The 27,166-nt window shown below is 42.2% G+C and overlaps 1 protein-coding gene across 12 annotated transcripts in view; it reads left to right on the forward strand.

Moving 5' to 3' along the window:
• OBSCN (obscurin, cytoskeletal calmodulin and titin-interacting RhoGEF) overlaps window positions 1-27,166 on the forward strand; it is a 3,169,051-nt gene that overhangs the window by 1,015,754 nt on the left and 2,126,131 nt on the right. For all 12 annotated transcript variants that reach the window (XM_069647058.1, XM_069647065.1, XM_069647061.1 and 9 more), the window contains 3 exons: window positions 3,376-3,480; window positions 6,602-6,868; window positions 22,906-23,175. In XM_069647058.1, coding sequence (XP_069503159.1) covers window positions 3,376-3,480; window positions 6,602-6,868; window positions 22,906-23,175 — 642 coding nt within the window. The remainder of the gene's footprint in view (window positions 1-3,375; window positions 3,481-6,601; window positions 6,869-22,905; window positions 23,176-27,166) is intronic.

Genomic DNA, 27,166 nt, shown 5'->3' on the forward strand with positions numbered 1-27,166 from the left:
ATACAGTTCATATACCTAATAATGCACTAGTATGGCTGTGCAGACATTGACATTGACATAGGAGCCATCAGTGTTTGCTTTCAATGTCTATGTACTTCTGTGCTTCTTCTGTTATATTCACTGTATTATATTCCCCCACTTTTCGGCTATAGAAATAACGTTATGTTACCTTATTGGGTGCTACATGGCCACTACTGCCATTTGCATGGAACCTTGGTGCTTTGGGATATGCAAGGCAATGGGTTTGGTTTTGTTGGTGGGGATAGGGTGATCAGTGTAAGATTGCTTTGCGGTTCTGTTGATGCAAGCTCATTGGAAGAAAACCACTCTGTCCTGGTACGTTTCTTGAATACCTATGTCAAGGGCACTCGAGGTTTATATCCAGAAGGGAGCTTCATGTGCCCCTACAGTGTGGATGGCTGCACTGGAAGGTGTCTTATACAAGTTGGTCGAAGAGGTGTAGAGTTATTATACTATTAGTTTGTACTGGGAGGGGCTGCTAGCTGGTGTAAGTTGCCTAGTCGATCTGAGTAGTATGAGGTGAGAAGTGAAATGGCACAGCAAGGCAGTAAGGATACCGTAAGGCCTAACATGCACTACAATTTACAGAGATGCTCCTCAACACAGAACACCCAAGAAGACATGGAAGGCACACCCTACCTCTCAGGGCTCTCACCTTCCAACTTTCTATCAATATGTGTGATATTACAAAATCGCATTTCAATCGGCCGCAAAACTATTTATTTATTTGATGGTTTGAATATAATTCAGACCAGACCCTAAGGCCTGCCATCGGAGGGCATTTACAACTTGATATTAATACTGCTACAGATAAATACAAGCACTTTTATTTTAAGTATACATCAGCTATTAAAACAATCTTTAGTAACATGCAGTAATAGCAGCATATTGTGCAAACATGCACTGTATTTGGTTAAATAAGATCCTGGCATCTCCGGGCAGTTTCCATGTGGCTGCCCAGGGTCTACCCTCTACATATGACCTACGTACACATGGTCTTCCCCCTTGCTGCCATTGATGCCTTTGAGATCGACCATATGAAATAAGAATAATGTCATTCTGATTGGTCGTCACAAGAACAAAACATAGATTTAGTAATTGACCAGGTTTTGACACTTAATTCAGAAGGTACCTGGTGATCTCTGAGTTAAAGTTTAGAATTCCTTGTTTTTCATTGTTTTTGGGATTGTCCTGATGGAGTGTGCTGAGGATTCTGACAGCACAGATGGGTCTGACATACTAGGCATATGCATCGCTGTAGCATATCTGAGAAATGCATCAACATCACAATATAGCTCACTCTGTGGATTACTATATCTGACATTGACAGAGGTGTAAAACCTCGGTATCCGCAGAAAGATAAGAATGAAAACAACTGAGGCTGAAAATGCTGAATTCTTTTATTCTAATTTTTCAACTTTTTAGCAAATTAATAGATGGGCAGTGGGGTAAAGGCATATATTAACGTTGGGAGGATGTTGCAGGAGTTTGGGGGGCGTTCGCCGGCATTTCAAGTAAAATATTAGAATAAAAGAAATTCTGCATTATCTGCCTCAGTATTTTCTGTTCGATCTTTTCGTGGACAACCTAAAACCTCAGCTACAAAACAGGGAATCTAAATGAGCAAGGATAAATATTAATTTAAGCAGTAAGAGCAAGCAGGTAATGGGTGGTATGAGTGCAGAGGATGTCCTCTTCGTCACTCAAATTCTAGTCTGGGACCAAGTGACGAAACCCTATTCCAACTTGAATTTGTAAAAAGCACAAGAAATATGTTAAGGAGAGCTATTTGCACCTGAATCAATATTCAGAGAGCCTGATTTACAAAGCGTTCATAACGCTTTTGTAAATCAGGCCCAAAGGGTATTTTCTCCTGCAGTGATAGTGCTTCATGCGTGCAAAAGTTTCTTCCCTCTTCTGAAGGCACATTTTAGATGAGGGGAGTGAAAAGTGGGTGGCTAGCGCGTGCTTGATTTGCAGATGGATCACTCTGAAATTCACTCCCCTGTCACTGGCCTCCCCAAAGCCTGCTCTGTCTAGTCACATGCCAGCGTCAGGGAAATGCATAGGGAGATGGGTCATTTCAGAGCCCTTCCTTCCTCTTAGAGCCCCATACAATAACGTTTATGCACAGCTCATACATTATCATACCTACATTACAGGTGACTAGTGAAATCAGCCTTAACGGTGATGGTCCCTTTAATGACAGTCTCCTGGAATGCACCCTCTGAAGCTTAGTGGGTGGAGGAAAAGGGCACTGCTGGCTTGTAGGAAGCAATGCATCTTTAAGTAGCAGACACACACTCAATAGTTAGATAGTGAGATGTCCAGGTAGAGAAGGATTATGCAGCACCTGTGCTCACAGCCGAGAGTTCTACTGCTTGCAGAATGACTGTGAACTCTCCCAGCGAAATATTCCACACTGTTGCGTAATGTTACCCCGCTGTAATTTTGCTTCTGTGTACCCCACTGTATTCTTGTACCAATGTAATTTTGCACGCAAGTGTCCCACTGCAATTCTTCTGGTTGTCCTATTGTGGTTTTTCACTGGAGCAATTTCACTCCACTGTTAACGTGGTACTCAATGCTTCCTGCTCTCGTATGGCTTCCCCGGTCTTTCGCCGATGTGATTTAGGACCAGCTGTGGCATGCTGTCCGCTGCTTGGAATACCAGCCCATATCATAGTGCTATAGAATTCCTCCTCACATTTACCCTTCCGAGTTGCACATTTACAAGAATATCTGCACAGCCATGCTAAATGAATGGTCAAAAGGCCCATGGAGATCTCCACTGACTACTCCCCGCTGTAACAAACTCAAATTCTATGCTCCAACACACAATACAAATATCAACTAAGCAAATACCAACTAAGCAACATGCACACAGCAATTGAATAACCCTCCCAACAGAAGGTTACACTTCCACAGCCACCTTACAAATCACAGTTCCAGCCAATACATCCTAGTGCTACGGATGGACTAGGCTTCCCACTGGACACAAATACCTCTGTGGTCTCGACACAGAACACTTGCAGAGCTTAGAGTGCTTCTGGTCTGCACGCATCTAAACAACAGCAAAGCTATCTTGCATTTTACTTCTCTCTTCACAAACCTAACCCATCCTCCTCTGTTTCAGATCCACCAGAGTACCTGCTGACCATGCAAATGGCAGTGGTGCACAGCAAATATCCCACTTAACTTAGAATAACACTGAGGGTTTCATTGTTAATCAGGGATGTGCATATTGAAAAGGCTGGTTTCACTTAGCAGCATTTTGAAACTAGGGCCTTTTAATCTCCTAAAACTCACCATATTTCATGTTTTGGCTATAACGTTGTTTTTTTCTCTTTGCAGGAAGGACCTATGCATTACTTTTTAAGAGTGTTCAGGCAGGAGATGCCGCAGAGATCAAGTTTGTTGCTGAAACTGCTGAATCACGAGCAAACCTGAAAGTGAAAGGTAATAAACACACAGAATATTGGCATGTTTTTTATGCTTAGTATCAACATATTTACATGTTTTGCACCTGCCGTCTTGTGAAGGTTAAAGAAATCACCCTTAACAGCATACAATTTAGGATCCCCCACTGTCTCCCTCTCGCTCCTACTGCTCCTTTATCCTTCCCGCTCCCCAGACTTCATTCTGACTTATCAATCCCCATTCTTCAGTTCCCCTTTTCAATCCATGTTCCTCCTCCTCAACCTTCCGCCTCACTCATCACCCAGTGTACATTTAAGGACATTATCATTTGTCCTCCTCACATGTCATCCTTTGTTCTTCTTTCCTCATCATCAGTCACCCGTTGTAATCCTTACATCCTATACTTTAATGCTCCTCTTTACAAGTCATGTATCAGATGCCACAACACCTCTTTAGTTACCTTTCATCCTCCTGAGTCATCATTCCTCCTACTCATAAAGAGGCTGAAACTGGATTGGGCACATCAGAGAAGCATACCTCCATTGTGGCATTTTACTGATGCACAGAACAGTTATTATTGACCCTTCAGTGCATTAAATTATAAAGGGGCGAATGACAGTGCTTAAACATGGATGCCATCTCTCCCCCTAAGTATAGAAGGAATCTTTTAAAATATTCACTTGCCAATAACCTTTCAGACCTTGGGATGACAAATGCCACAAGGAAGACATTAGAGAAGCTCTCAGCTGCTTCACTGAACATACTCAAATGTTTATCAAGTTCATTGGCTGCTTTTTACCTTTGCAGTTCATCATACCAGTGCACAACGAAAAGACACATGAATGTGCTCCAGACATCCGTATCCCAAAACACAAAGGCACTTCTGCACACTATGTTATAGGTCAACCAATATCTGTAATATTGTTCAAGCACATCTAAATCAGAGTTCTTTAGAGACAGAAATGTTGCCGAGACTAGATGGGTCTGACGGTATTAACTTGCCAACAACTCAAACAGGTGTTCAGCTTGTGCTCCTACCACCTCTATGCCCGGAAAATAATTCCCTCATTCCTGACATCCTTTAACAAATTGAGGAGTTACGCAGCCATCATTTCATTAAGATTGAGCTTTCCCATCAGCCCCTACCTGTGCCTCTCACTTTCAGATCCAAACACCCCAGAGAAAACAGAATGCTCTGGCCCACTTGCTGCTCCATCTACAGAAGCTTGACCACTTCTCCCGTGCTATGGCTGTCCCAAACTGAATTTTAAAAACTGGCAGAATTCCATTATGTAACCACTGTTAATTACTGTGCGCTTGACTCTCATGAATGTACGTTTTCTTTGTCTTTCTTTCTCGTTTGTCTACCTTTGTGAATACTTGTTGTGCTTGTTAATTCTTTACTGTCCGCTTGTCCACCTGCGTTGACTGTACAGATTTTAATGCAGTTATGTATCATTTGTTGAGTTTCATATGACTTGCTTTTGACATGTGAAAAATAGAAATACTATAACGGTAACTGGCAGAATTCCTGATTCTTGGAAACTTATCGTAATCTTCCTAATATTCAAAAATAGAACTAGAGTTTGCCCTATGGTGTATAAGGCCTATTTCTCGCTTGGATACCAGCTTTAAGAATGTTGGCAGGACACTCCTGTGTGCAATAGTTCACGAAAATGTGCAACGCCCAACCTCTTGATCTTGAAGGTTTATACAACAAAAACCAAATCTATAGTAACATATGGTGCTACTTTTTGGGGTTTCTCTAAAGTGACTCCTCTTCAATCTGTGGAGAATGATTTTTTTCAAGAAACTATTAGGACTGCCAAGATTAGTATCCAATCATGCTGTGCACATGGTGCTCGGTATGAGATTCTTGGAGGAGGATTTGGCTCTTGAACCTCTCTTACACTGGATGCATGTGTGCTCTAACCCTAAAGCAGAGCTAATGGAGTTTGTTTTAACCAAAACCATAGCTAAAATGGGAGCAGCTATTATTCTTTGGTTAAAACATGTTAAGCACCTGTTAGTGAGAATGCATGTCTTATTGTGACTTCACATATGTTTTAGATTAATCTGAGCAAAGAGACCTACAAATTCACTGGAGGTACTCTATTCAAGATTGGCGAGAGAGAATGGAACTACCAAAACCATTTAGCCATAGCTGTGTGGGACTTGCATCAAATAGAATTTAAGACTATCTTTTATGGTGTGACCATCTATTTGACAGATGTCTTGTCACTGGAGCATGTTTTCGTTGTATGTCTTTAGGAGCAGTTACCGTAGTGTGGTCAAGCCTGGCAACAGAACAAAAATGTATAATGTGCTCTGCTCAATGTGAAGGCCTGCTGCATTTTGTGTTTTTTTTTACACATAAGATAAAGAATGTAAACACAGACTTTAAGGGGGGGTTAGTTTCTCTCAGTTTCACCCTGCTTTATGTTATTTGATAACCCAGGTAATTGGCTGGGCTTTACTGTCTTACCTTCGTCAAGCTATAAAGGTCAAGACGCTCCACTTATTATAGTAACTAACATTGTAAGGTACCTATGCTGATACTCTCTTATTTTAACAAGTTTGTAATTATTTTATTTTGTATGAGATATTTGATCTGTTTTATGGAATGTTGGTACTCGTAGATAAACATGAAGATGAAAAAATGAAAGAATACACTTCAGGACCCACTACACAATCCACCAAACCATCCCTTAAGTGGTGGCTCTTTTCTGATTCGGAAACGCCATTCCTGCAGTCCTGCCCGACTCCTGTCCTCATCCACCTCTAATCTTCTATAAGGCTCTTAACATTGAAGGCCTCAGCTGGTGGCAGAGCTGTATCCATCCTAACGAATCACCTCTGGCACTCTTTCACTCACAAACGTAGCACATGAGGGTCATAGACAATCACATTGCCTTTAGAAAAGCAGTGAGCTCCCTTCTCTTTTACATGCTATCCTCCTCCATTCCACTTCCTGTATCTACAATCTCCAGCAATCTAGATGATGTATGTTTGTGCTTTACAAATTCTCTAAATGAGTCAGAAGTTACATAAATATATTTATGTGTCTCTATGCAGCTTGTCATTCATTTATGCGATCACAGTGTACATTCAATCAAACTAGTTGATTTACGGGTCTTAACAAATGTGTTTCCTTTCTTAGAACTACCAGTGAAAATCGTGAAGCCCCTTCGGGATAAGATTGCCATAGAGAAGCACAGGGCGTTCCTAGAGTGTCAAGTATCTCGTGCCAATGCTGAGGTGAAATGGTACCGGAAAAACAAAGAGATTCTTCCTGACAAGAGAATAGAAATTGTGAGCCAGGAGTTGTACAGAAAGCTTATCATTAATGAGGTTGAGTTTCAGGATGAGGACTCATACACCTGTGATGCTGGTGATGACAAGACAACTGCTCAACTTTACATTGAAGGTAATGCATCATTTCGTGTAGCTGTTGAAGGGCACCATTTTGTATTTTATTGTTCCTCTTCTAACTGTACGTCTTTCATTTTATCTCCTTTTGAGCTATCTCATCTCTAGGGCCTTCAAATCTTATTCCAATGTGGATCATAATGCTTGGTCATTAGACACCATCCATTCTTTTGCCCTCCTGCCCCCAAACTGTGGTCCAAGTTTCAAAGTGAAAATAGGGAATGTATCTCTGTTGCTTTTACATTGCCTACTTCCTGGTGCATTTTTTTTTTAAATGGCAGTATTGACAATCAAGCTGCCCATTTTTTAAATTAATTTAAAGTTTGGGAGAAGGGTTGGAGTGTCTTCCGAGGGGCTCATTTTCGTCAGAGCTGTAAAGACAATGGAAGACAGCATTGCATAAGGGTTTTACGCTTTCCATTGACACCAAGTCTAATTTTCATTCAATTGTATGGCAGAGAGGAGGATCGGAATGCAAATTACGTTTCTGCCGCCTCCCTTCCTTTTCACCACAAAAATGCTGCAGCATTTGCACCAGCATGCATTTTCATGCTGGCGCCTACCCCATTGGTCCACCTAGTGAATTTCATTGCATACTCTTACGTCTCGTCCCTTTTCCGACATAATCATGGGACAGGAGCATGTTGCAAAGCAGCCTTGTAGAATCTTTACATGTGGCGCACCCCGCCATACCTTGCATAGTACCTCCTCTGCTCTCCCCGCCCAGCCATCAGTACCTTTCTCCACTTTGGACAGGAGGGAGCATTGCGCTTGCAGCTGTGCTGTGTTGCACTTAATACTATCAAAACCTCCTTGGCACATGCCCAATGGGTTTCATCAGTGCAGTGGGGGCCCGCAGAGCTTTTCCCCTGTGGACCCACACACATTTTGTTTATTTTGTTCGAGAGAACAACATGTGTGGCATTCTTGCGAAGCGTTTCTCTTTCTCTCGCGGCGAGGTCTCCGAAACCAGCGTACACGATGGGAGCAGCTTTCGGACATTTCTGCGTCAAAGGCAAGGATTTCGTGGAACAAAGCCTACAGGTAAGCAAAACTTTATTTACTGGGGCACCCTGTGTGGGAGATTCTCTACAAAGTACCGTCCCACACGGGAAAGATCTAAAAGGCACTTTTCTATCTGTGCAAGTGGAAGACACCGGGCCTGGGCCGAAGGTTCTACCACAGACTGCTGCAACACTCTTGTAACGCACATGTCTGTGCATGGGCAGGAGTTTGCTCTTGTCCACAGGGGTAACACAAACGTAACCCATACAGCTGTCACCATGAAGCACTGGAGGGACAATAAACCTAACTTTTTCAATACAAGCCAGCTTCATTCGCGCTAAAGCACGGTGCTCAGGGAGGAATAGCACATTTGCAGACGGAGGGACATAGGCTGTATACACAGAGCTACGCCTGGGACCAGCAGAAGACAATGATCTTCACATTAAGGACCAAGAGAATGGGGGAAACCAAAAGAGAAGAAGCATGTCTCAGCTTCCCTCGGGAAAGCTCCAGATGACAAGACACAAAAAGAAAGGGAAAAGCCCACACTGGATACCACAACTGAATCGTCAGTGACACTACCGGTGAGTACAACTGCTGTACTGGTAACACATCCTCGTGCCCGCTAGGATGGCCTCAACAGGCCCTCAACAACAGGGCCCTCAACAGCATTCCAATCCGCCAATACCCATATCAGAATACGAGTGAAAAAGATATGTCACCAAGATGACACAGATGACAAGATAGAGGAACCGGAGTAAGGGTGTTCCACTACTCACATGTTGAAGGACAGGATATAGGATATAGTGGAATTTCTACAGTAACAGAAATATCACAGGTAGAGAGAGCTGTTCTGGCAGAGGTCTCCCAGAAGAAATTTAAACACACAGGTATCCCTTTACAACAGGATATACTGACAGAGGCGAGAAAAATATTGGAAAGCCCTATAACATCATGCAAGTGAACAAAAAACATGACATTAACACTCGGTACAAACAGGTACCTTCTCTCTCTGATGAATAATCAGCTGGCACATTCATCTGTGGTTTAGGCAGTAGCTCAAGGAAAGACACCTAAAAACACTACATCTGGCACCATCATGGCTTCATGAAAGTACGAAAGAGCACTTGATGCCATTGGCAACAAAGTTTATTTAAACAGTGCACTGCATTTGAGACAAGCCAATGCAGACTCAATTTTAGTAGCTTATAATCGCAAGCTCTGGCATAAGATGGAGAACTACACCCGAGACGTGAGCGGTGAGAGAAAAGAACAGATCCAAGCAGGACTAAAAGATGCCAGGGTGGTGGCACGTGACATGCTGGAGGTGTGGCAGGTCACAAGGCAAGTGCCTTGGTGTGGACCTCAAAAGAGGCGCTTGGCCGACAAGCACTATGTTGCTGCAGGAGTTACAAGACAAAGTGCGGGCATTGCCATTTGATGAAATTAATGGTTTTCAACCCTAAACGGATGAGGAACTGGCAAAAGAGAAGGCTTACTGGCTAATCCGTGTGCCGGACACAGTTGTGCTGATGGTTCAACAGGCATTTGCACTGGGACTAACTCTAAATATGGACAAATCAGTTTTAACACCCACAAGACGACTGCAATTCATTGGAATAATATGAGGCTATTCAGAAGGGAAGTTGTCCCACCATCTGAGAAAGTAGACAACATCAACACTCTCTGCCAGGAATTCACGAGGAACATGCATTTACCAACTATCAAATTACAGCGGTTGCTGGGACTGCTGGTGGCGCATTCCAGATTACACATGCGTAGCCTGCAGCTACATTTGGCTTTGGAATGGTACCAAGTTACACAACTACAATCTCAAGAGATATCAATCCATATTCATCTTCACCGAGATCTGGAATGGTGGATGGAAGAAAGGAACCTCACTGAAGGAGTCTTTTTTTTCCTTAAAGTTCCTTCAGTGACTATCGCTACAGATGCATAGCCACTAGGCTGGGGGGCAACAGTAGACAGTCAAGAGGCACACGATTTATGGGAGATGGAAGACAAGAACAAGCACAAAAACTATTTGGAACTATAAGCCATCTAACTAGACTTTAAGGCTTTTTAACCAGTATTGACCGGCAAATGAGTACTGATTTACTTAGACAATACAACTGAAATGTTCTACCTAAACAAACGGGGGAGTGAAATTGTAGCCACTTGCTTCTCTGGGCTTGGCAATCTGGAACTGGTGTCTCGAGCATGCTAACTTGCTGGTTGCCTCACAACTTGCTGGAGAAACAAATATCAGGGTGGATGCATTGAGTTGCTTGACACATACTGCACACAAATGGGAACTCAATCAGGAAGCCTTTGTTCTAAATTTTCAAAGAGGAGACACTCGGTAGACTTCTTCACGACTTTTAGAAACAAAAAATGTCCCCTGTATGCGTCATGGAAGGGAAAAGTCATAGATTCTCTGGGAGATCCCTTTTTATTTTTACTTCCCTAGGATGGGCAGATGTTTATGCATTTTCACCTCTCCAACTGATTCCCAAGGTCATGCAGAGCACAAAAAGGTGACAGGTTTCCACATGAGTCTTGTGGTGCCTTTCTGGCCAAAGAGGTTCTGGTTTTTGGATCTGTACAACATGACTTGTCAACCATTGTCAACGGATTGGACGAACATCCTCCAACAATAAGAATGGAGGATTCTACAACCCCAGCTCAATCTTTGTCATTAGCAGCCTGGTCCCTGAGGACCTACTTTACAAGCACTTAGGGCTCTCGGAAAAAATAACATGGCACTGTTACGAGCGGCCAGAAAAGGTAGCACAAGCACCCAGTATTCAAATTAATGGACACTCCTCTGCCACTGGTGTTTGAAACTCGAGATGGACACCAGAGAGGCCACGCAAAACAAGGCACTACCTTTCATTACTGAACTGGCAGAATCAGGAGTTTCTGTAGAATCCTGTTGAAAATATTTTGTCAGTGATAGGAGCCTTACTAATTTAAAGGTGGTATCAATGGCAAACCCCTGGGTCAAAAGGCACTTCAATGGACTTATGAGACATCATGCCCCAAAGAAAAGAGAACATAGTCCATGAGATCTTAATAATGTGTTAAAAGAATTAATATATAAACTGTTTGAAACTCTGGCTTCGACCAAACTAAAAGGGATAACCATGAAAACAGCGTTCTTGGTGGAAGTGACCTAAGTGTGTAGAATTGTAAAGTTACAAGCTTGATGTAGAGAAGACACCTACATCAGTTTGCATAGGGACAAGGTTGTCTTAAAAACAAAGCTAGGATTTTTTCCCCATGGTAGTCAGTGGCTTCTACATAAAACAGGAACTGTCCCTGCCTGTTTGTTTTCCAAGCCCAACTACGGAAGCCAAACAGACACTTCACACTTTGGATATGGCTACAGTGTTAAAATTTGACGTGGCCAGAACAAAAGATCTTTGCTGAGGTACTCAATTGTTTGTGACTTACGGGGTTACAGCACCTTGTGGGCCTGCATCCGAAGCATCCATAGCACGATGGATGGTATCCACTATCTTAGAGGTACACAAATTATAAAATAAAAGGGCTCAAAAAGGGCTGCATGCTCCCTTGTGTCAGGTCGCAGTAAATTAGTCCTGAAAAGGTTGCTAAACCCCACAGACCCCACTGAAGTGTTTGACCTGCGGATGTTTACATTTAGCCACCGAGCCGACACATCAGGAGACAAGGGGAAGTGGATAAAATAACAAACTATCAGCTCCCAACGCGTATGTCCTCGCTCATCTGACACTGGACTTCGCTGCTGTATCTAAAAGGCATAACAACAAAGAGCTATCAAAAAACTATTAACATCTACACTCCCTCACTTGCCCTTGATAACTGAATTATATCTGATGACCTCTGCTGAGTGCTTAGAGGTGAATTGTAACCGTGACCTTAGTGAAAGACCTCTTTTAAATACCTTTGTTGGTGTCCAGCGATTGTGTTAGTATAATATTGTAATTGAACATAGTGTCTGCTCAAAAGTGTCTTTGTTCTTAGTTCACTGTAGAAATGTGTTTAAGATGAGGGAACAACTGATTCTAGAGCCTTTTCTTTTTGTGCACCAGAAACGTCTAAGCAGAATCTTTATTTGAGCTCTGTTGATTCTTTCCTTAATCCGCCACGCTCGGTTCCACTTGGCTCTCCGATCGCGTGCCTTGGACATCCTCTGAATTGAAACTGCTGTGGAATTGAAAAACCTCCCAAGATGGCCGCGCACGTTTGCCGCACAAAATGAGGTTGTTTCCTCTAAAGTTTCTTCATGGAGCTTACGCTGCCACCTCAACACTGGATAAAGAAAAGTGAAAAACAATTTAAACAACATGCACTTCCGTCTCTCCTGCTCACACTTCCAGTAATGATAGCATGCGCCTCTCCGAGCCACGCTTAAACTGCCCTAAACTTCTGTAGCTCCCAGTTTCTTTTTTATGAGTTGTTCAACATGAACAAACTATTTACAACTTGTTTGCTGCTACAATCAATTGGTGGTCAGATTTTGCCTTTGTATTTTAGTCTCATTCAGTTTGCAAAACATATACTCTGGCTGCTTTTCTTAATATATACATTAAGTGCACTTATCTTCAGTTCTGGATGGTCTTCTGGAGTAGTGTGACCTCTTCAAGCTCTCCTCTTGATTTCTTCTTAGTAGAAGTGTCTTTTCTTCTTTAGCTCTGTAATCGTGACCTGCTCACACTATTACTTATTATGATAGGCAGATTAGATCCTTCTACAGAGTTCCAAAATAACTCATAGATGCTTCTTTCACCAATCAGTAGTAGTAAAACGTTTATTCGGTGTTAGCCATTAACAATCATTAAACATCAGTACATTACATATAAATATTCATTTAAAACCATAAACCTTATTTTAAAAATGGTCTGCATACATTTTGAGTCCTTCCTTTACAAAAATCCAGACATCAGATATAAAATTCAAATAATTCCAGTTCGTCAATAGAGACATCGCTTTCAAAGTATCCCGAATACCAAACTTAACAAAATAATGTTTAAAACATTGGGCCTCATTACAAGTATGGCGGTAAGGCAACAACGACGCCGGTATCGTTACCAGCACCGTTGCTACCGTACCACCATACTAGGTGTTCTGCTCGCCGGTGCCCTTGCAGCCACCAGGTCTGACCGGTGGCCGTACAGGCACCTGCGAGCAGAACATGATGGTACCACCGGTACTGTTATTAACGGTACCAGTGCTAGCAGCCCCCCATTCCCATTGAGCCATATGGGGCTCAAATGGGGATGTACCGGGCCCGGCACCCGCAAAAGGGCAATTACCGGGTCCGGACCTGGATGCAAGTTTGGAGGTAGCCTTGCCGGTAGAACCGGCAAGGCTACCTCCAACTTCATATTGAGGCCCATTGTCTTCTAAGGTTAGTCAGGAGGGGCATACCAATAAAGAGTGGAGTATATTTACCTCGTATCCCGTCCCACAGAAACATTCTTAACAGCCGCCCAGCCAAGACATTCTAGCTGTCAATGGTAAAATGTTTAATCGGACCATTAGCATTATTTTTCTATGCTCCGGGGATTTCAAAGAGCTTACAGCACCTCTCTCATAAATACTCTGACTCAAGGCAACATAAAATGACATTGATGAGAAAGAGTATATGCGGTTCATCATACTAGCATGTTCGGGTCTAATAGCCTTGTCTCTAAGGTCGATCGTCAATTTGGTAAGGGAGTTAATTTGGTTAGGATCAATGCCCCACTTATTTATCAAACTATTTCCAAAATTGTACCATATATATTTTTCTTTGACTGGCGACGTGTGCATTTCCTGAGCTACATTTCGCCTAATATGGTTTGGGGTATCAAATGTATTGGTCTTATGATAACATTTCAAAAACGTACGCTCTGCTAGAACTGCTATACTATTAACGCCAAGCTCTGCTCGTAGAGCGTCCCCTGGTGCACTGGAGCCAATCCCTACTATGTACCTTAAAAATTCATTCTGCACCACATCCAGCCTTATGCAGTTGGAGTGGCCCCATATTTCACACCCTTACAATACGGATGTGTGTATTTTGATTTCCATGACCTTTAAGCATTTATCCAATCTCTTGCCCCATAATTATAGTCGAAACGTGTCAACCTTTTAAGTCCCTTTTGAGCTCATTTTAGCATCCTTTTAATATGGTCGGGCCATGAGGCACTCTGATGGACCAGAATTCCTAACTAATTGTAAGTCTTGACCGCTGCAATATTACATTATTTATTGCACATACAAACTTCTTTTTGGGGTTGCCAAATTGAACTATTTTTGTTTTTTCCAAGTTCAATTCAAGACGATGCTTCTTAAAAAACTGCATAATTTAAAGACTCTTGAAGACCCCTGTGTTTTAGATCAAGCAGAGCCTTAACATTGGTGTACATTAGTGCCCATATTTTGGTCCCATTAATAGCCGTGGGGGTTAGTCCTTTCTAATGAATGATATGGGTCAAAGTCTGATAGAAACAAAATAAACATTAATGGGGCCAAGGGGCATCCTTGTCTGACCCCTTTGTTAGTAGTAAACTCCCTAGAGTAGGGTGCCAAACCTGGGCATCTTACGACCGCACATGTATCTCTGTATGAAAGTTGGATTAATTTAAGTAAACACGCAGGAACCTCTAACCTATCTAACTTTTTCCACAGAATTGCCCTATCTAGAGAATTAATCAAAAGCTTTTGATAAATCCAGGAAAGCAACATAAAGACATCCCAACCTAATCTTAGTATATTTTTCAATAATCATATTCAACAGGAAACAGTGATTCAATGTAGTATATCCTTTTACGAACCCTGCCTGGCTTTCGGGCAGCATTTTATTAATCGCTGCCCATTTTTATAATCTTATCAATATACATTTTGAAAACATTTTGCTAGTACTATCAAGCAAAGAAATAGGCCGATAACAGTGTGGGTCGCTACTTGATCCTTTAAAAAAAATCGGCGCAATTAAGCTATTTTTGCAAGACACAGCAAGTATCTGAGAGTGCGCTATCGCATTAAAAACTCTAGTCAACGTTGGGGCCCACTATGCAGGGAACCAGCTTGGACCCTAAGGTCCTGGAGCTTTTCCCCCTGTAGCGGCCACCAATGAAGCAATAATCCCTTCTTCTGCAGGCGATCCCAGCCCTGTTCCAGGTATCCCAACCTCTGATGAGCTAAATAAAATACCTAATAAATGCGAGCACCATACTTCAGGTTTAATTATGTTAGCTTCATTGTTCACCCTCAATGTTGTCCCTTTAACCACCAGCCTCCAGAAACCCTGTATGTTATTTTCTAGTACCGTTTGATCCAAGTGATTCCATTGTTTTTCTATAGGGCCCGCTTTTTTCTTTTTAAATATGCTTTTATAGCCCAATTTTAAAACATGGACTTCTCGCACATGGAGAACCCCAATCCTAGTTCCAAAAAAGTTAGCAGGCGCCCCTCTCCAGAAAGAACATGGCATGATAACCTCTTCTGTTGTTCTTTCCCACTTTGGGAGTCCACAGCCATTGCTTTTTGCTCACTGTACCTTTCACTGATGGGAAATTCCCATTTGCATATATACGTGTTTGTCCCGCCCACATGGGCAGTCCAGCACCGAAATGCTATGGCAATTCCCTTCTGAACAAAATTACCTACAGCAACCCCATACACATGTTTCAGCCTTGTTGGGGCCTCATCAGTGAGGTGGAGCTGTGCCTCTCTGAGCACAGTGAGTAGGGTATCCACATCTGGGTTCCCCCAGGTAACTCATGTTTACCAACCCCAAGTTCCTTTTTCAAAAAATATAGCAGGCGCCCTCTCCAGAAAGAACATAACATGATAACCTGTTCTGTGTTCTTTCCCACTTTGAGAGTCCGCAGGCATTGCTTTTTGCTCACTGTACCTTTCACAGATGGGAAATATCCATTTGCATATCAGTCTTTGTCCCGCTCACATGGGCAGTCCAGCACCGAAATGCTGTAGCAATTCCCTTCTGAACAAGAGTACCAACAGCAACCCTATGCTTGTGTTTCAGCCTTGTTGGGCCTCATCAGTTTGGTGGAGCTGTGCCTCTCTAAGCACATTGAGCAGGGAGTCCATGTCTGGGTTCCCCCACGTAACTCAGGGTGATCAACCACAGAGTTCCTTGTAAAAAAAAATTCAAAAAAGGTAGCAGGCGCTCTACTCCTGAAAGAACATGGCATGATAACCTGTTCTGTGGTTCTTTCCCACTTTGAGAGTCTGCAGCCATCGCTTTTTGCTCACTGTACCTTTCACAGATGGGAAATATATCCATTTGTATATCAGTCTTTGTCCCGCCCACATGGGCAGTCCAGCACCGAAATGCTATGGCAATTCCCTTCTGAACAAGAGTACCAACAGCAACCCCATACACGTGTTTCAGCCTTGTTGGGCCTCATCAGTGAGGTGGAGTTGTGCCTCCCCAACCCCAAGTTCCTTGCAAATATTTTTCAAAAAAGATAGCAGACGTCCCTCTCCAGAAAGAACATGGCATGATAACCTGTTCTGTGGTTCTTTCCCACTTTGAGAGTCTTCAGCCAGTCATAGTTCCAATCAGTTCTGACTTCGCTCCCCTCCATCTTGAAACGGGATCGGCTCTCTTTTCTAAATATACTTAGTTAAGGAGAAATAAGGTAGTTACCAACACATCACTCCACACCCTCAAATCTTGCATTCACAGTTCCCTAAGGTTCCTCTCTAACACCTACAGTATCTTCTTCCCCAACAGTGGCCTCCTACCCAATGTATCACACTTACTCCTTTCACTAAGTTCTTACAGCTTGAGGATCTGACAGTACCTCTCCCATAATGCCCTGGTTTCTCTGGGTTCAACCTATGGAATTTAACCACTAAATGAGGGGAATGTACATCTTCAGCAAATTCCCATGATCTCTCCCCAAGGCCAGATCCCTTCCAATCTATTAAATACGGTAACGTCTTCCTGAAAATCCTGGAGCCTAAAATTGTTTGTACTTCATGCTCTTCCCCTTGATCTTCTGTTTGCACTGGTAAGGGTTTTCTTTGTAGCCTGGTTCCCTTCACACAAGGCTTCAGAAGACTATCACGAAAGGTTGGGTGATTTTCATTCCATCAGGTAACCTTAGCCTGGCTGTCACAGGTGTAATAATAGGTTTAATTTCAAAGGGTCCTATGAAACAACGACTAAATTATGTTTTTTCTTTTAACTCCATGTTTTTTGTAGACAGCCAGACTGATTCTCCTACTTCAAACTTCGGGGCTGCACGCCTTCCTTGGTCTACATTTTTTTTATATGCTAACTTACTTAGTTGCAATGCCTTAATCGCTATCTCTAGATTGTCCCCCATTCTTTGAAGTCTGTTTTCCTCATCGGGCACTAAGACTTCCTCAAACATAGATTCGTGCAAAAACGAGGATAAAAAGCCTAAGTTACAAAAGAAAGGTGACATTTTAGTGGAATTTGTAGTTGCGTTGTAACAAAGTTCTGCTAGCCACACTAAATCCACCTAGCATTACCCTGCTTGGAAGTAATAACGTAAATATTTGTCCAACTCATGGTTCATTTTTTCAGTTTTCCTGTTCCCGTTGGGAGGAAACTAGTAGTCAGTCTGATCTCTATTCCCATTATTCTACAGAAGGCTTGCCAACATTTCAAAATAAATTGTGAACCTCTATCGGAAATCACCTCATTAGGAATACCATGAACCCTGACTACATTCTGCAAGAAGGCTCGAGCTAGAGCTAATGCTGTTACCTTTCCTTTAACAGTAATACAATGCCCAGTTTTGATTAGAACATCTACTATTACCAGTATAGCTGAACATCCCTTGTCTACCAGAAGATCCACTATGAAATCCATGGAAATAGTATGCCTGGGATGAGGGGGAATGGCCAGTGGAACTAGAAGACCTACCTTCTGTCTTCGCAGTTGCACACATTTTGCATGTCGTTACACAGTTGAGTGTACCTATTCTCATTCTCTCTCACCAAAAACCTTATTGCAGAGGTTTCAGAGTCTTCCGGTAACCGGGAGGACCTGCTAGGGGGGAATCGTGACATTGTTTTAGCATCTTTTCCCATAGTTCTTCTTAGGTTAAATAAAGCGTGGAGTCTATATAAGGACTTGTATCAAGGATCCTTCTTAGCCCAATACAATATTGGATTCAAGGTAATTTGCTGTTGATTCTCCTTGGTCAGATCGATGGTTTTCTCCACATCTCCCAACACACAATTCTTCTCAGCTAAGAACGGACCTGGAAGCCGGGGATCTAGTTTCTCACTTCCAGGTGAACATTGAGTCATAGCATTAGCTTTTCCATTTTGTTTTCTTGGTTTAAATGTTACCACAAAGTCGTACTCTGCAAAAATTAGGATCCAACGTAGTTGCTTGGGCGTAAGAGTTTTTGCTGAATGCAAAAACCTTGAATTCCGATGGTCTGTTAATACCATCACTGTGTGTCTCCCTCCCAGTTAATAGTGTCTCCACTCCTCAAATGCTTCTTTTATAGCTAAAAGTTCTCTATCAGAAATCATAACGTTTATTTCCACAGGAGCGACCTTTTTAGAAAAGAAAGCCTTCATATGTAATTGCCCCATGGACGGATGTCGCTGAGAAAGTACTGCTCCATTGCCAAATCAGATGCATCTTAGAAGGCAGGGTCTGTGGCATTCCAGAGACACATACCACTTTTTGACATTTGTAAGGAAGCAACTTGGGCTACACCAAATGCATTCTTCAAGCATTACTCATTGGGCCAAAGCTTCAGGAGTGATGCAGCAGTTGGACAGGCTATCCTAACCTTTTTGGAAATTAAGGTTCCAATTGCCCATTATCTGTATTTAGGGTGCTTTGTAATCTCCCATGAGTATGGAGGAAAAGGGATGGGTCGTAAGAGTAGTGAAAAGCTACTCACTGTAGTGACACTGGTAATCTTAGTCCATATTCCCCTTTCCTCCATACACCCCACACTTTCCCCTCTAAAAGGTTTCCAAGTCTGACTTGATAAAGAGACTGAAGCTTTGGCCGGGCACGCAAAGGATTTAACATGCAGGGCGTGGCGGGGTGTGCCACATGCAAAGATTCTACCAGGCTGCTTAGCAACCTGCTCTAGTCCTAGCCCCCATTCCAAGGTATGTCCCATGAGTATGGAGAAAAGGGAACTATGGACTAAGAGTACTAGTGCCACTACAGTGAGTAACATTTCTGTTTAACTGCAGTGTTTCTCTCATGGCCTGCTCACTACACCCCCTATTCTATCATTCCCCTTTGAGAACTCTAATGTCCCATATTTTACCACCCGCTGTGTCACTACCTACTGCCCTCTGCCGCCGTAAATAGCAGTGGGATGTCCCACCAGGAAATGTGGTGATTAGGCTGCATTGTCCACAGCCCTATAATTGTTTGGCCTCAATAATATAATAACTTTTTCACTTTAACCACAACATTGTCAACATAGGGAAATACTGGCCGATCACCTTTCTTTTTTTAGTTCCATCTCAGTGGTCGGCAATGTGCATGTTGGGTCTCCTCCGATAACTTCCACCATCTGTAAGATTTCTTCTAGATTATTCTTACTTTGACTGGTTTTGTTCCTTCTTTTTCTTCTTAGACCTAAACTACTTGGATGTTGGAATGTCTTGCCCTGTGTTCTAAATAAATAGTTTTGCCAGAACAATATTTCACTACTTTTAGTTGCCATTTCAGTGTTCATAATTATCACTAGATAACCTGTCCACTTCCCTCAATCTTCATTTAACTTGTTCCATGCAGGTATTCAAATGAATTAACTTTGGAGGATAACGGCTAAAAGCCAGCTCTCGTCTAGTTGTCAGTCTTTAGCCTCCAAAGAGAGGCCCAAAGGTGGGTGCCTTTAGTAGTTAAGCTACAAACTTCACCTCAGTAACCGGGGTACAGAATTGGAATAGAACATAGCGGAAGGATGCAGGTAATAAGATACTGGTACACAAGTCTGTTGTCTTCAATAATCCAACATCCATGGCTAGTGGTATAAATAACCGAAAGGTGCTAACCATATTCCTCTCACTACATCCCTCCCTTTCTCCTCTTCAAAAAGCTGCTCTACAACGAACATTTCTTAATTTGGGGGATTACACAATCAATGTTCAACTTCACTCTAGATCATAAAAGCGATCCGCCAAATCTTATTTTCTACTGATCTGGAGCGATTCAGTGTGGGTGTGCATGTTGGACTCTACCACAATTAGTCTTAGGTCCTCCTTTCATGTGTGAATCAACTCTTCTTTTACAATGTATCTTTGATACTGGGAATTGAGGCACGTAAAGCATGTCTCTCTTTTTCTATATCTTTAAACAAGTCTGCTGTGGGCTGCTTTAGTCGCTGAAAGATACCATATTTGAGCCCCTTTCAATTACAGAGCAATAGTACTTGCGGCTGCACCTGATTTTACTGGCCTATTTTTCCCGGTCTTTAGTTTGAGTGTGTCAACTCTGTCTCTTATCCTACCCAATCACTCCACTACTGCTTCCACAGGGCTTCAGACTCCCTCAAAATCTTATAGACATGATTCTACCAAGCTTCTACTTGCTTCTTGCCCCTCTGCTGTCTCATACTCCCGTACAGTAAGGTGCATGAGGTCATTAAAAGCAAAGATATTTCAAATATTTGAGAAGTTCTCATTGAGAACATTTTGTGACGGTTTACCCTATTCAATTCCTGGCTCTCCACCTTTTTTCCATGTTATTGCAACCACCAGATAACTGGGTTTTTGTAATTCCTTGTATTAGTTAACATAATATTATTGACAAAAACTATTGACACCACATTATGCAAGGGATGTTAGTTACTTTAAGTATTACTTTGTCGTTCTGTGAAAGAGTAATACCCATTTATTTTTAAGAGTCTACATCACAGAAGTGCTAATTATTTCAGGTATAAATTAGGCATGCACAACACAGCAAGAATGTTGCAATCTAAAAAATTACCTTGATCCTCTGCACGTTAAGGGTGCATCATTGAAGGGCCCTGCCATTGTTATACAAGCTCCAGAAATAGATTGGTTGCTGCCAACATTTCTAGATGACTCATATCGTGAGTTATAGGAGTACTGAATCGCACACAGTTGAAGTAATTCTCCTGCGGTATGACAATGCTATCTAGCAATGGATTAGGGTCCTCGTTTATACAAAGAGCAATATAAATGCTGCACCCAGTTTGCAAAAAAAAGCAGGCATAAAACTGATCAATCACTAATGGTGGTATTTGAATTACTTCCCATTCATTTCAATTTCAGGAGAAAATACCACCCGCAAATAAAATCATTTGTATGATGGCCTTAAAGGGCCCAGAATCAGAACCAGAGGTAGCCATAAAGTATACGTTACGTGTGGTCACAAGACAGGTAATGACATATGAAAGGTCAAACTGCAGGGTCAGTGTCCATGTAAAGCACATATTTTATCATTGTATGCTAGGAAAATGGTGTAAAATTTATGCCATTGGCAAATACTGCCAGCGGTAATGCATTCCGGGTGCAGCTGTTGGTAATTCAATAGTGCCAGAGGTAATTTGTAAAAGCAATACCAGTGAAAATTCTGCATGATAGATGGTGGTCTCAGCCGGATCCATCATTTACTGTTGGGGGGTATTTCTTCTGTGATGGGGCTTTAATTGACTGTCTACTATTTGATGACTAGATCACACCTCATCCCTTTAAATACATTGTTACCTTTCTTCACAAAACACACAGGTTAGGCCTGGAAACATAGTAGCTAAAGAAAACAAGACCTTCCTATGAAATGCAGTTTAGAATGTTGATTGCCTTTCCATACTAAAGTTCCAACCAATCATCATTCCGAGGTATTTCCACCATGATGGCTTGGGAATGATTCTGTTTCCTGAAGAAGGATATGCTTTTGTTCATTTATTTGTTGGTAACGCCCAGACCCAGGGGTATCACAGCGCTATAATACCTAGTTTGGATTAAAATAAATGGCCACAGTATGATGCTACATGTTATCATAGATTGTGAGTTTTTAAACAGTATGGTAATTATTTATGTTGCAGCACAGAACAAGAGATAATTCAGGTAGATAGGGCAGTCCGCATTTAGTTACTGATATTTGTTAAGCAGTGACATTTTTACTTTTTTACGGAAGAGAGTGTAGGCCGGTTTATCTTGGATCTGCTCAGGAAGGGCGTTCCAGAGTTTGGGGGCGTTGGTAGTAAAGCAGAAGCACCTGCTCTCTTTCTGGCAAATCTGGGTACGTTCAGAACTGATGTGGTGGAGGAGCGGAGAATGTGCATGTTAGGTTTCTTGGTGATACGGTTAGTGAGATAGGGCAGGCAGTGTTGTGTAGACAGCAGTGAAGCCAGTGCGCCTCCCGTCTGATGTGGGAGATGTGGTCGGTGCGCTTCAAACCCCAAGCTGCTCTAAGGGCGTTGTTTTGGAGCAGTTGGAGTTTGTTGAGGTTCTTGGTGGCGGGCCCTGCTAGGATGGCATTGCAATAGTCTAGTTTGCTGCCAATGATGGCTCTAGATAGGGCAATTGCTGGTGGTAAGGAATTTCCTGGAAAGGTTTATGAGTTTGGTAGGCAGCAGATGAGGTTGAAAATAGTTAAGGAACATTCCAGGTAATAGAGCTTTCATTCTCCCTGAATCCCAAAAGGTGTGCAACCTAACAAATGAAACCCTCCTAACTCTGTGCATTAACCCAGCAATTAACAAATCAAACCCTCCTGACTCTAACCCAGCAATTCTATGTGACCTGACACCTAGGCCTGATCTTAGCTCTCATTCTTTTTTAGAGCACTTTGATTGGTGAACTGTAAGCAGTGGCATGCTGCCACGAGGTCACCATTCAAACATCTGAATCAGATCACAACATGATATCACTGAGACTTAAACTTAGTATGTTTTTCAGGCAGATGTACTGTTACTTAAATGATTCTCTCGTGGTGTGTCTCTCACAGGCACAGTCGAATCATCTAGAACAGGGTAAGTCTAGTTTGGGATTTCCTGTAGCTAGTCATTAATGAAGTCTGCTAATTGTTTTTTCTCAATGCAGAGCAATCTATAAACATAGTGAAGGAGCTCTCTGATGTGGAGGTTACCGAACCTGAGGTGGCCAAGTTTGAATGTGAGACCTCCATCCCGTCTGTGAAGCCACCTAAATGGACCCTAGGTGGAGACACCGCACAGGCTGGAAAAGACATTGCAATCGAGCAAGAGGGTGCCATACATCGCCTGACTTTGTGGAAGACCAGCACCAGCATGACAGGGGCCATCCAGTTTGCCATTGGCAAAGCCAAGTCCACAGCTAATCTGGTAGTAAAAGGTAATTCATTGTGTGTGTGATTGATGTTTCCTCCTTTTTGAACAATCATTCATTCCTCTAGTGAGGAATGTTATTGCTGGTAAGTGCAATGCTGTAAAGATAGCTCAGTGGATTGATTTCTTACTACAGGGATATGTGTGTATCCTGAGGATCGCAGGACCAAATCCTTTCAGAGCTAAACTAGCCATATCTTTTTTCTGACGGCCATAAACTAAGTATGATTAAGTTGCATAATAATGCTGTTTACTGAAAGTAACAAGAGAGAATTTAGTTTCCAGTTTTAACTAATTTCATTTTCAATTACTTAAGGACGTAATATACCTACTCCCTAAATGAGTTTGGTTATTAGTAACTTTCCATTCTAACGCCTCCACTAGCCATCCCACCTGCAGTGCAACTTTATCCTGATATACCCCTGGCTCCAACTTAACCACCCACCTCTATCTGCCACAGTTCTTATTCCCCAAACTGCCAAGTTCCTCCAACTCCCTTCCATGAACTACATGATACCCACAACAGGCACCAGGCAAGAGTCACACAGCTGCATCAACATACATGCAGCCACACTCAAACACCTCACCCCAACTCTACAATTAGCAAAATAATCCTATTAAGTTATAAGTAGACTTATTATCTCTGACTATCCTATGTGGGCAATGTTTTTTTCTGAACCCATGATGATTGTTATTTCATTTAGTGACACTGCTCGCATTGTCTCATCCTTTGTTAAAATATTAAAATATGTAAGTTGTACAACATGCACATGAAGCCAGCGCTTTTAATTGTAGCCAGATGAAATATGTCTCACTAACCGGTTGTATACTTAACGCACAATCATACACATAATGGCAGTTATATGTAGCCATCCCACTCAGTATCTACCATTCGAACCCATCACTCACTCAGCACTAGCAAATTCTCTCATTACATTTTAGTAAAGTCTGGCATTTGTAAAGGATAGACTTCACTGCCAAAGAAATTATATGTGGTCTTGTCATGCAAAGGAAGCCTTTTGCTAATATAATGCAACACATACAGTGTTGCAGTGCTGCAATGTATAGCAGTTTGGTCTAGTTGTCACTCATCTTTTCACAATGTGACTGCAGTTCACAGCATGTGAATTTGTAATTGGTTATACACACGATCATTTTGTCTATCAGAAACCCTGAACCTTGGAGTACTGAGCACTTGAAGAGTCCTTAATGCAACAAGGCAATAGCAATGGTAGTTAAGTGCTCAGGAATTACTGAGTGAGAGTAAACACAGGTCCCACTCTCTTGACGTGAATAGCCAAATAACCTGCAAACGGAAGATTCATATTTTCTAACAGTGCAATACCTTCAGACTTTCTTGCTCTCTGCTTCTAGGATTGTGTTTTAACTCTCTTCACAATGGATATCATATATATATAACAATCTGCCAATGTTTTTCTCTTTCAAACTGTCTTTTACTGTCAGGTCCCTGGGTAACAGAAGGCATTAGACTTTACTAAGTGTTAATAGTGGCTAGGTAAGGTTAATTACATTGAAAAGGCATTTCCTTAATCTAATCATTAAATCAGCCAGCAACTATTGTCCCAGCTCAAGATGGTGGGGTATTTCCTGTCCAGCAGTGATTGGTCAATGACTACTGTGATGCAGTTTGATACCTAAGGAAAGGTTCTAAACTGCCTTTCATTCAAGAACTGTTCAGGTGTGGTCACAGCGCTAAACAGCTCCAGACAACCAAGATTTACCAAAGGAAAAGAAATCTACATCCAGACACCAGACCAACAGAAAGAGCGTGAACATATTATTTCAGATAAGTGACTGTAGTTCTCAAAAGCCAAAGAATCAAGAACGTTTTATCTCTTTTATTCAGTTTAAAACTAAAGTTGACAGTATAAGTTTTAAAATAGCAGTTCTTAGAGAATAAGTTAAAACTGTTGAATTCATATGCATAACAACATTTTCAAGTAAGGTTAAAGTATACTTTGGAAGAACTTAAAATTGCAGTTGAATTGTTTTCAGTGCACGTGTCTATTTATAGGTTACTCATCTTCAAGCCGGCACGCGCGTATGCTCGTATGTTTTTCTTCGTAGCAATTGCAATTGCAGGCGCATCGTGTTATTATTCCGGTCGCGCTAGAGAAAAGGACCTTGCGGCGTGAGGAGGCGTGGTTACGTACGGGGCACGCGTCGAAGGAAGTCATTACCTTGAAGTGGCGCTTATTCAATAATAATCAGCTGTGAGGCGTGGATCGGATGTTTATGTGAAGCGGTTTAAAAAGGTAAAGGAAGCCCTTTCATTTATTTGCGTTCTCGCGAAAGCATAATTGCTAAAGGGAACATTAGCGCAAGAATTCTACAGCATATTGGATAAAGCATCAGAGTTCAGTTTTTTTTTATTTAAAAGTTTTTGATCTTCCACAAGTGTAAAGCAGCAGAACATTGGAAAAAAAAAATATTGGAACTACAAAGCACATAGAGTCAAGGCTGTAACGTTGCATGAGAAGTTTACCATAATCCGTTTTGAAGAAACTATCTGTTTACATTTGGCACAGCACATCTATCAGTTATGACAAGAGGAATTAATAAGAGACTATTTACATTTGGCACAGCACAGTTATCAGTTATGACCAGATGAATTAATAAGCAGTGAAGAGGTTCAGTAGAGCACAGTGGTCATTTTCATAACAAGATAAAAGATAAAAGTTTGGAAACACAGAGAATGCAACAGTGAGAATTAATCAAGGGTTCAGCAGAGGTAAATTTAGTGAATTGTTAGAAAGTTAAATTAAATGCTAACTGTTACTTGCAGGAATCCTGAGATCCATCCTGGGCATCTAGAAGCAGACGAGACCAGAACTATCCTGACCCTTTGTTATTTTCTCCAATTCCCCTTTTTCCCCACTCTGGTCAATCCAATAATTGTTAAATTGATTGTTGGTTATACTGGTTTGAGGGACTAGGTGGGCTATTCATCTGCTCCTGCAGGAGATCAGTGCTGGGACCTGATATTTACCATCAGAAGCGAGGCACAGCCATGGGGAGTACTTTGACCCCCTAATGCAAATCTCATGATGGGCTGGTGGGATTCCACATTTTCTTTTTTTACAAACTTTATTTTTAGAGCATGTCAACAATAGAAATCTGCATTATGCCTTCTAACTTGTGCAGTAGCATTTCAACAAGCTGCTTTTTTGTATACATGCTCATAATTTAACTTTCTTGTAACTCCCCCTAACCCCCGACCATTTAACATGCTGATATACGGTTGAGGTAGAGTACATTCCGATGCTGTATGTCCGTTGTGCTTGTCAGGAAGGTCTTGCAACCCCACCCTCAAATGTTTGAAGTACAGTTGTTTCCTGTCTACCATGAATTCATGAAAGGGCATCCATGTGGCTAGGTATTTTTGGTAAGTTCTGTCGGCCAACGGGGTCACCTTTTCCATGTCCATCACTCCGTATAGCCATCACCGGCCCTTGCTTGCTCTTCCATGCTTGTGCCAAGTTAATCCTGCCCACGCTGAGCATATGGGTGATCAGAATGGCGCTACTTCCGGTGGCGGCATGAATTCCCTTGACTGTCGCTCCCAACAATACCGCTGCTGGGTCAAAAGTCAGCTGCCCCTTAGTCACCTCCTTAATGTGGCTTAGAATTTCTTTCCAATATGTTTTCACCACGGGACAAGCCCACCACATGTGAATCAGGTCCCCAGTCTGCCCACATCCCCGCCAACATGTCGCAGGATAACTTGCGTTGATGGAGTGCATGCGTTGTGGCGTAATGTACCACCTCAGACATAATTTGTATGCAGCTTCTTTAATGGAAATGCACTACAAGCTTTTCATTGCCCTTCTCCAAATTTGAGCCCATATGTCCCCGGTGATAGGTTCCCCAAGGTCCTGCCCCCATTTCGACATGTATGGCAAGATTTCTTCCGGCTCTGCCCCATCCATCAATCAATAAAGCCTTGACACCCCCTTCTCCAGTACCCCCTCCTTTAC

Source organism: Ambystoma mexicanum, chromosome 2q (assembly GCF_040938575.1).
Source record: "Ambystoma mexicanum isolate Mex_15411 chromosome 2q, UKY_AmexF1_1, whole genome shotgun sequence".
NCBI classification, from domain to species: Eukaryota; Metazoa; Chordata; class Amphibia; order Caudata; family Ambystomatidae; genus Ambystoma; species Ambystoma mexicanum.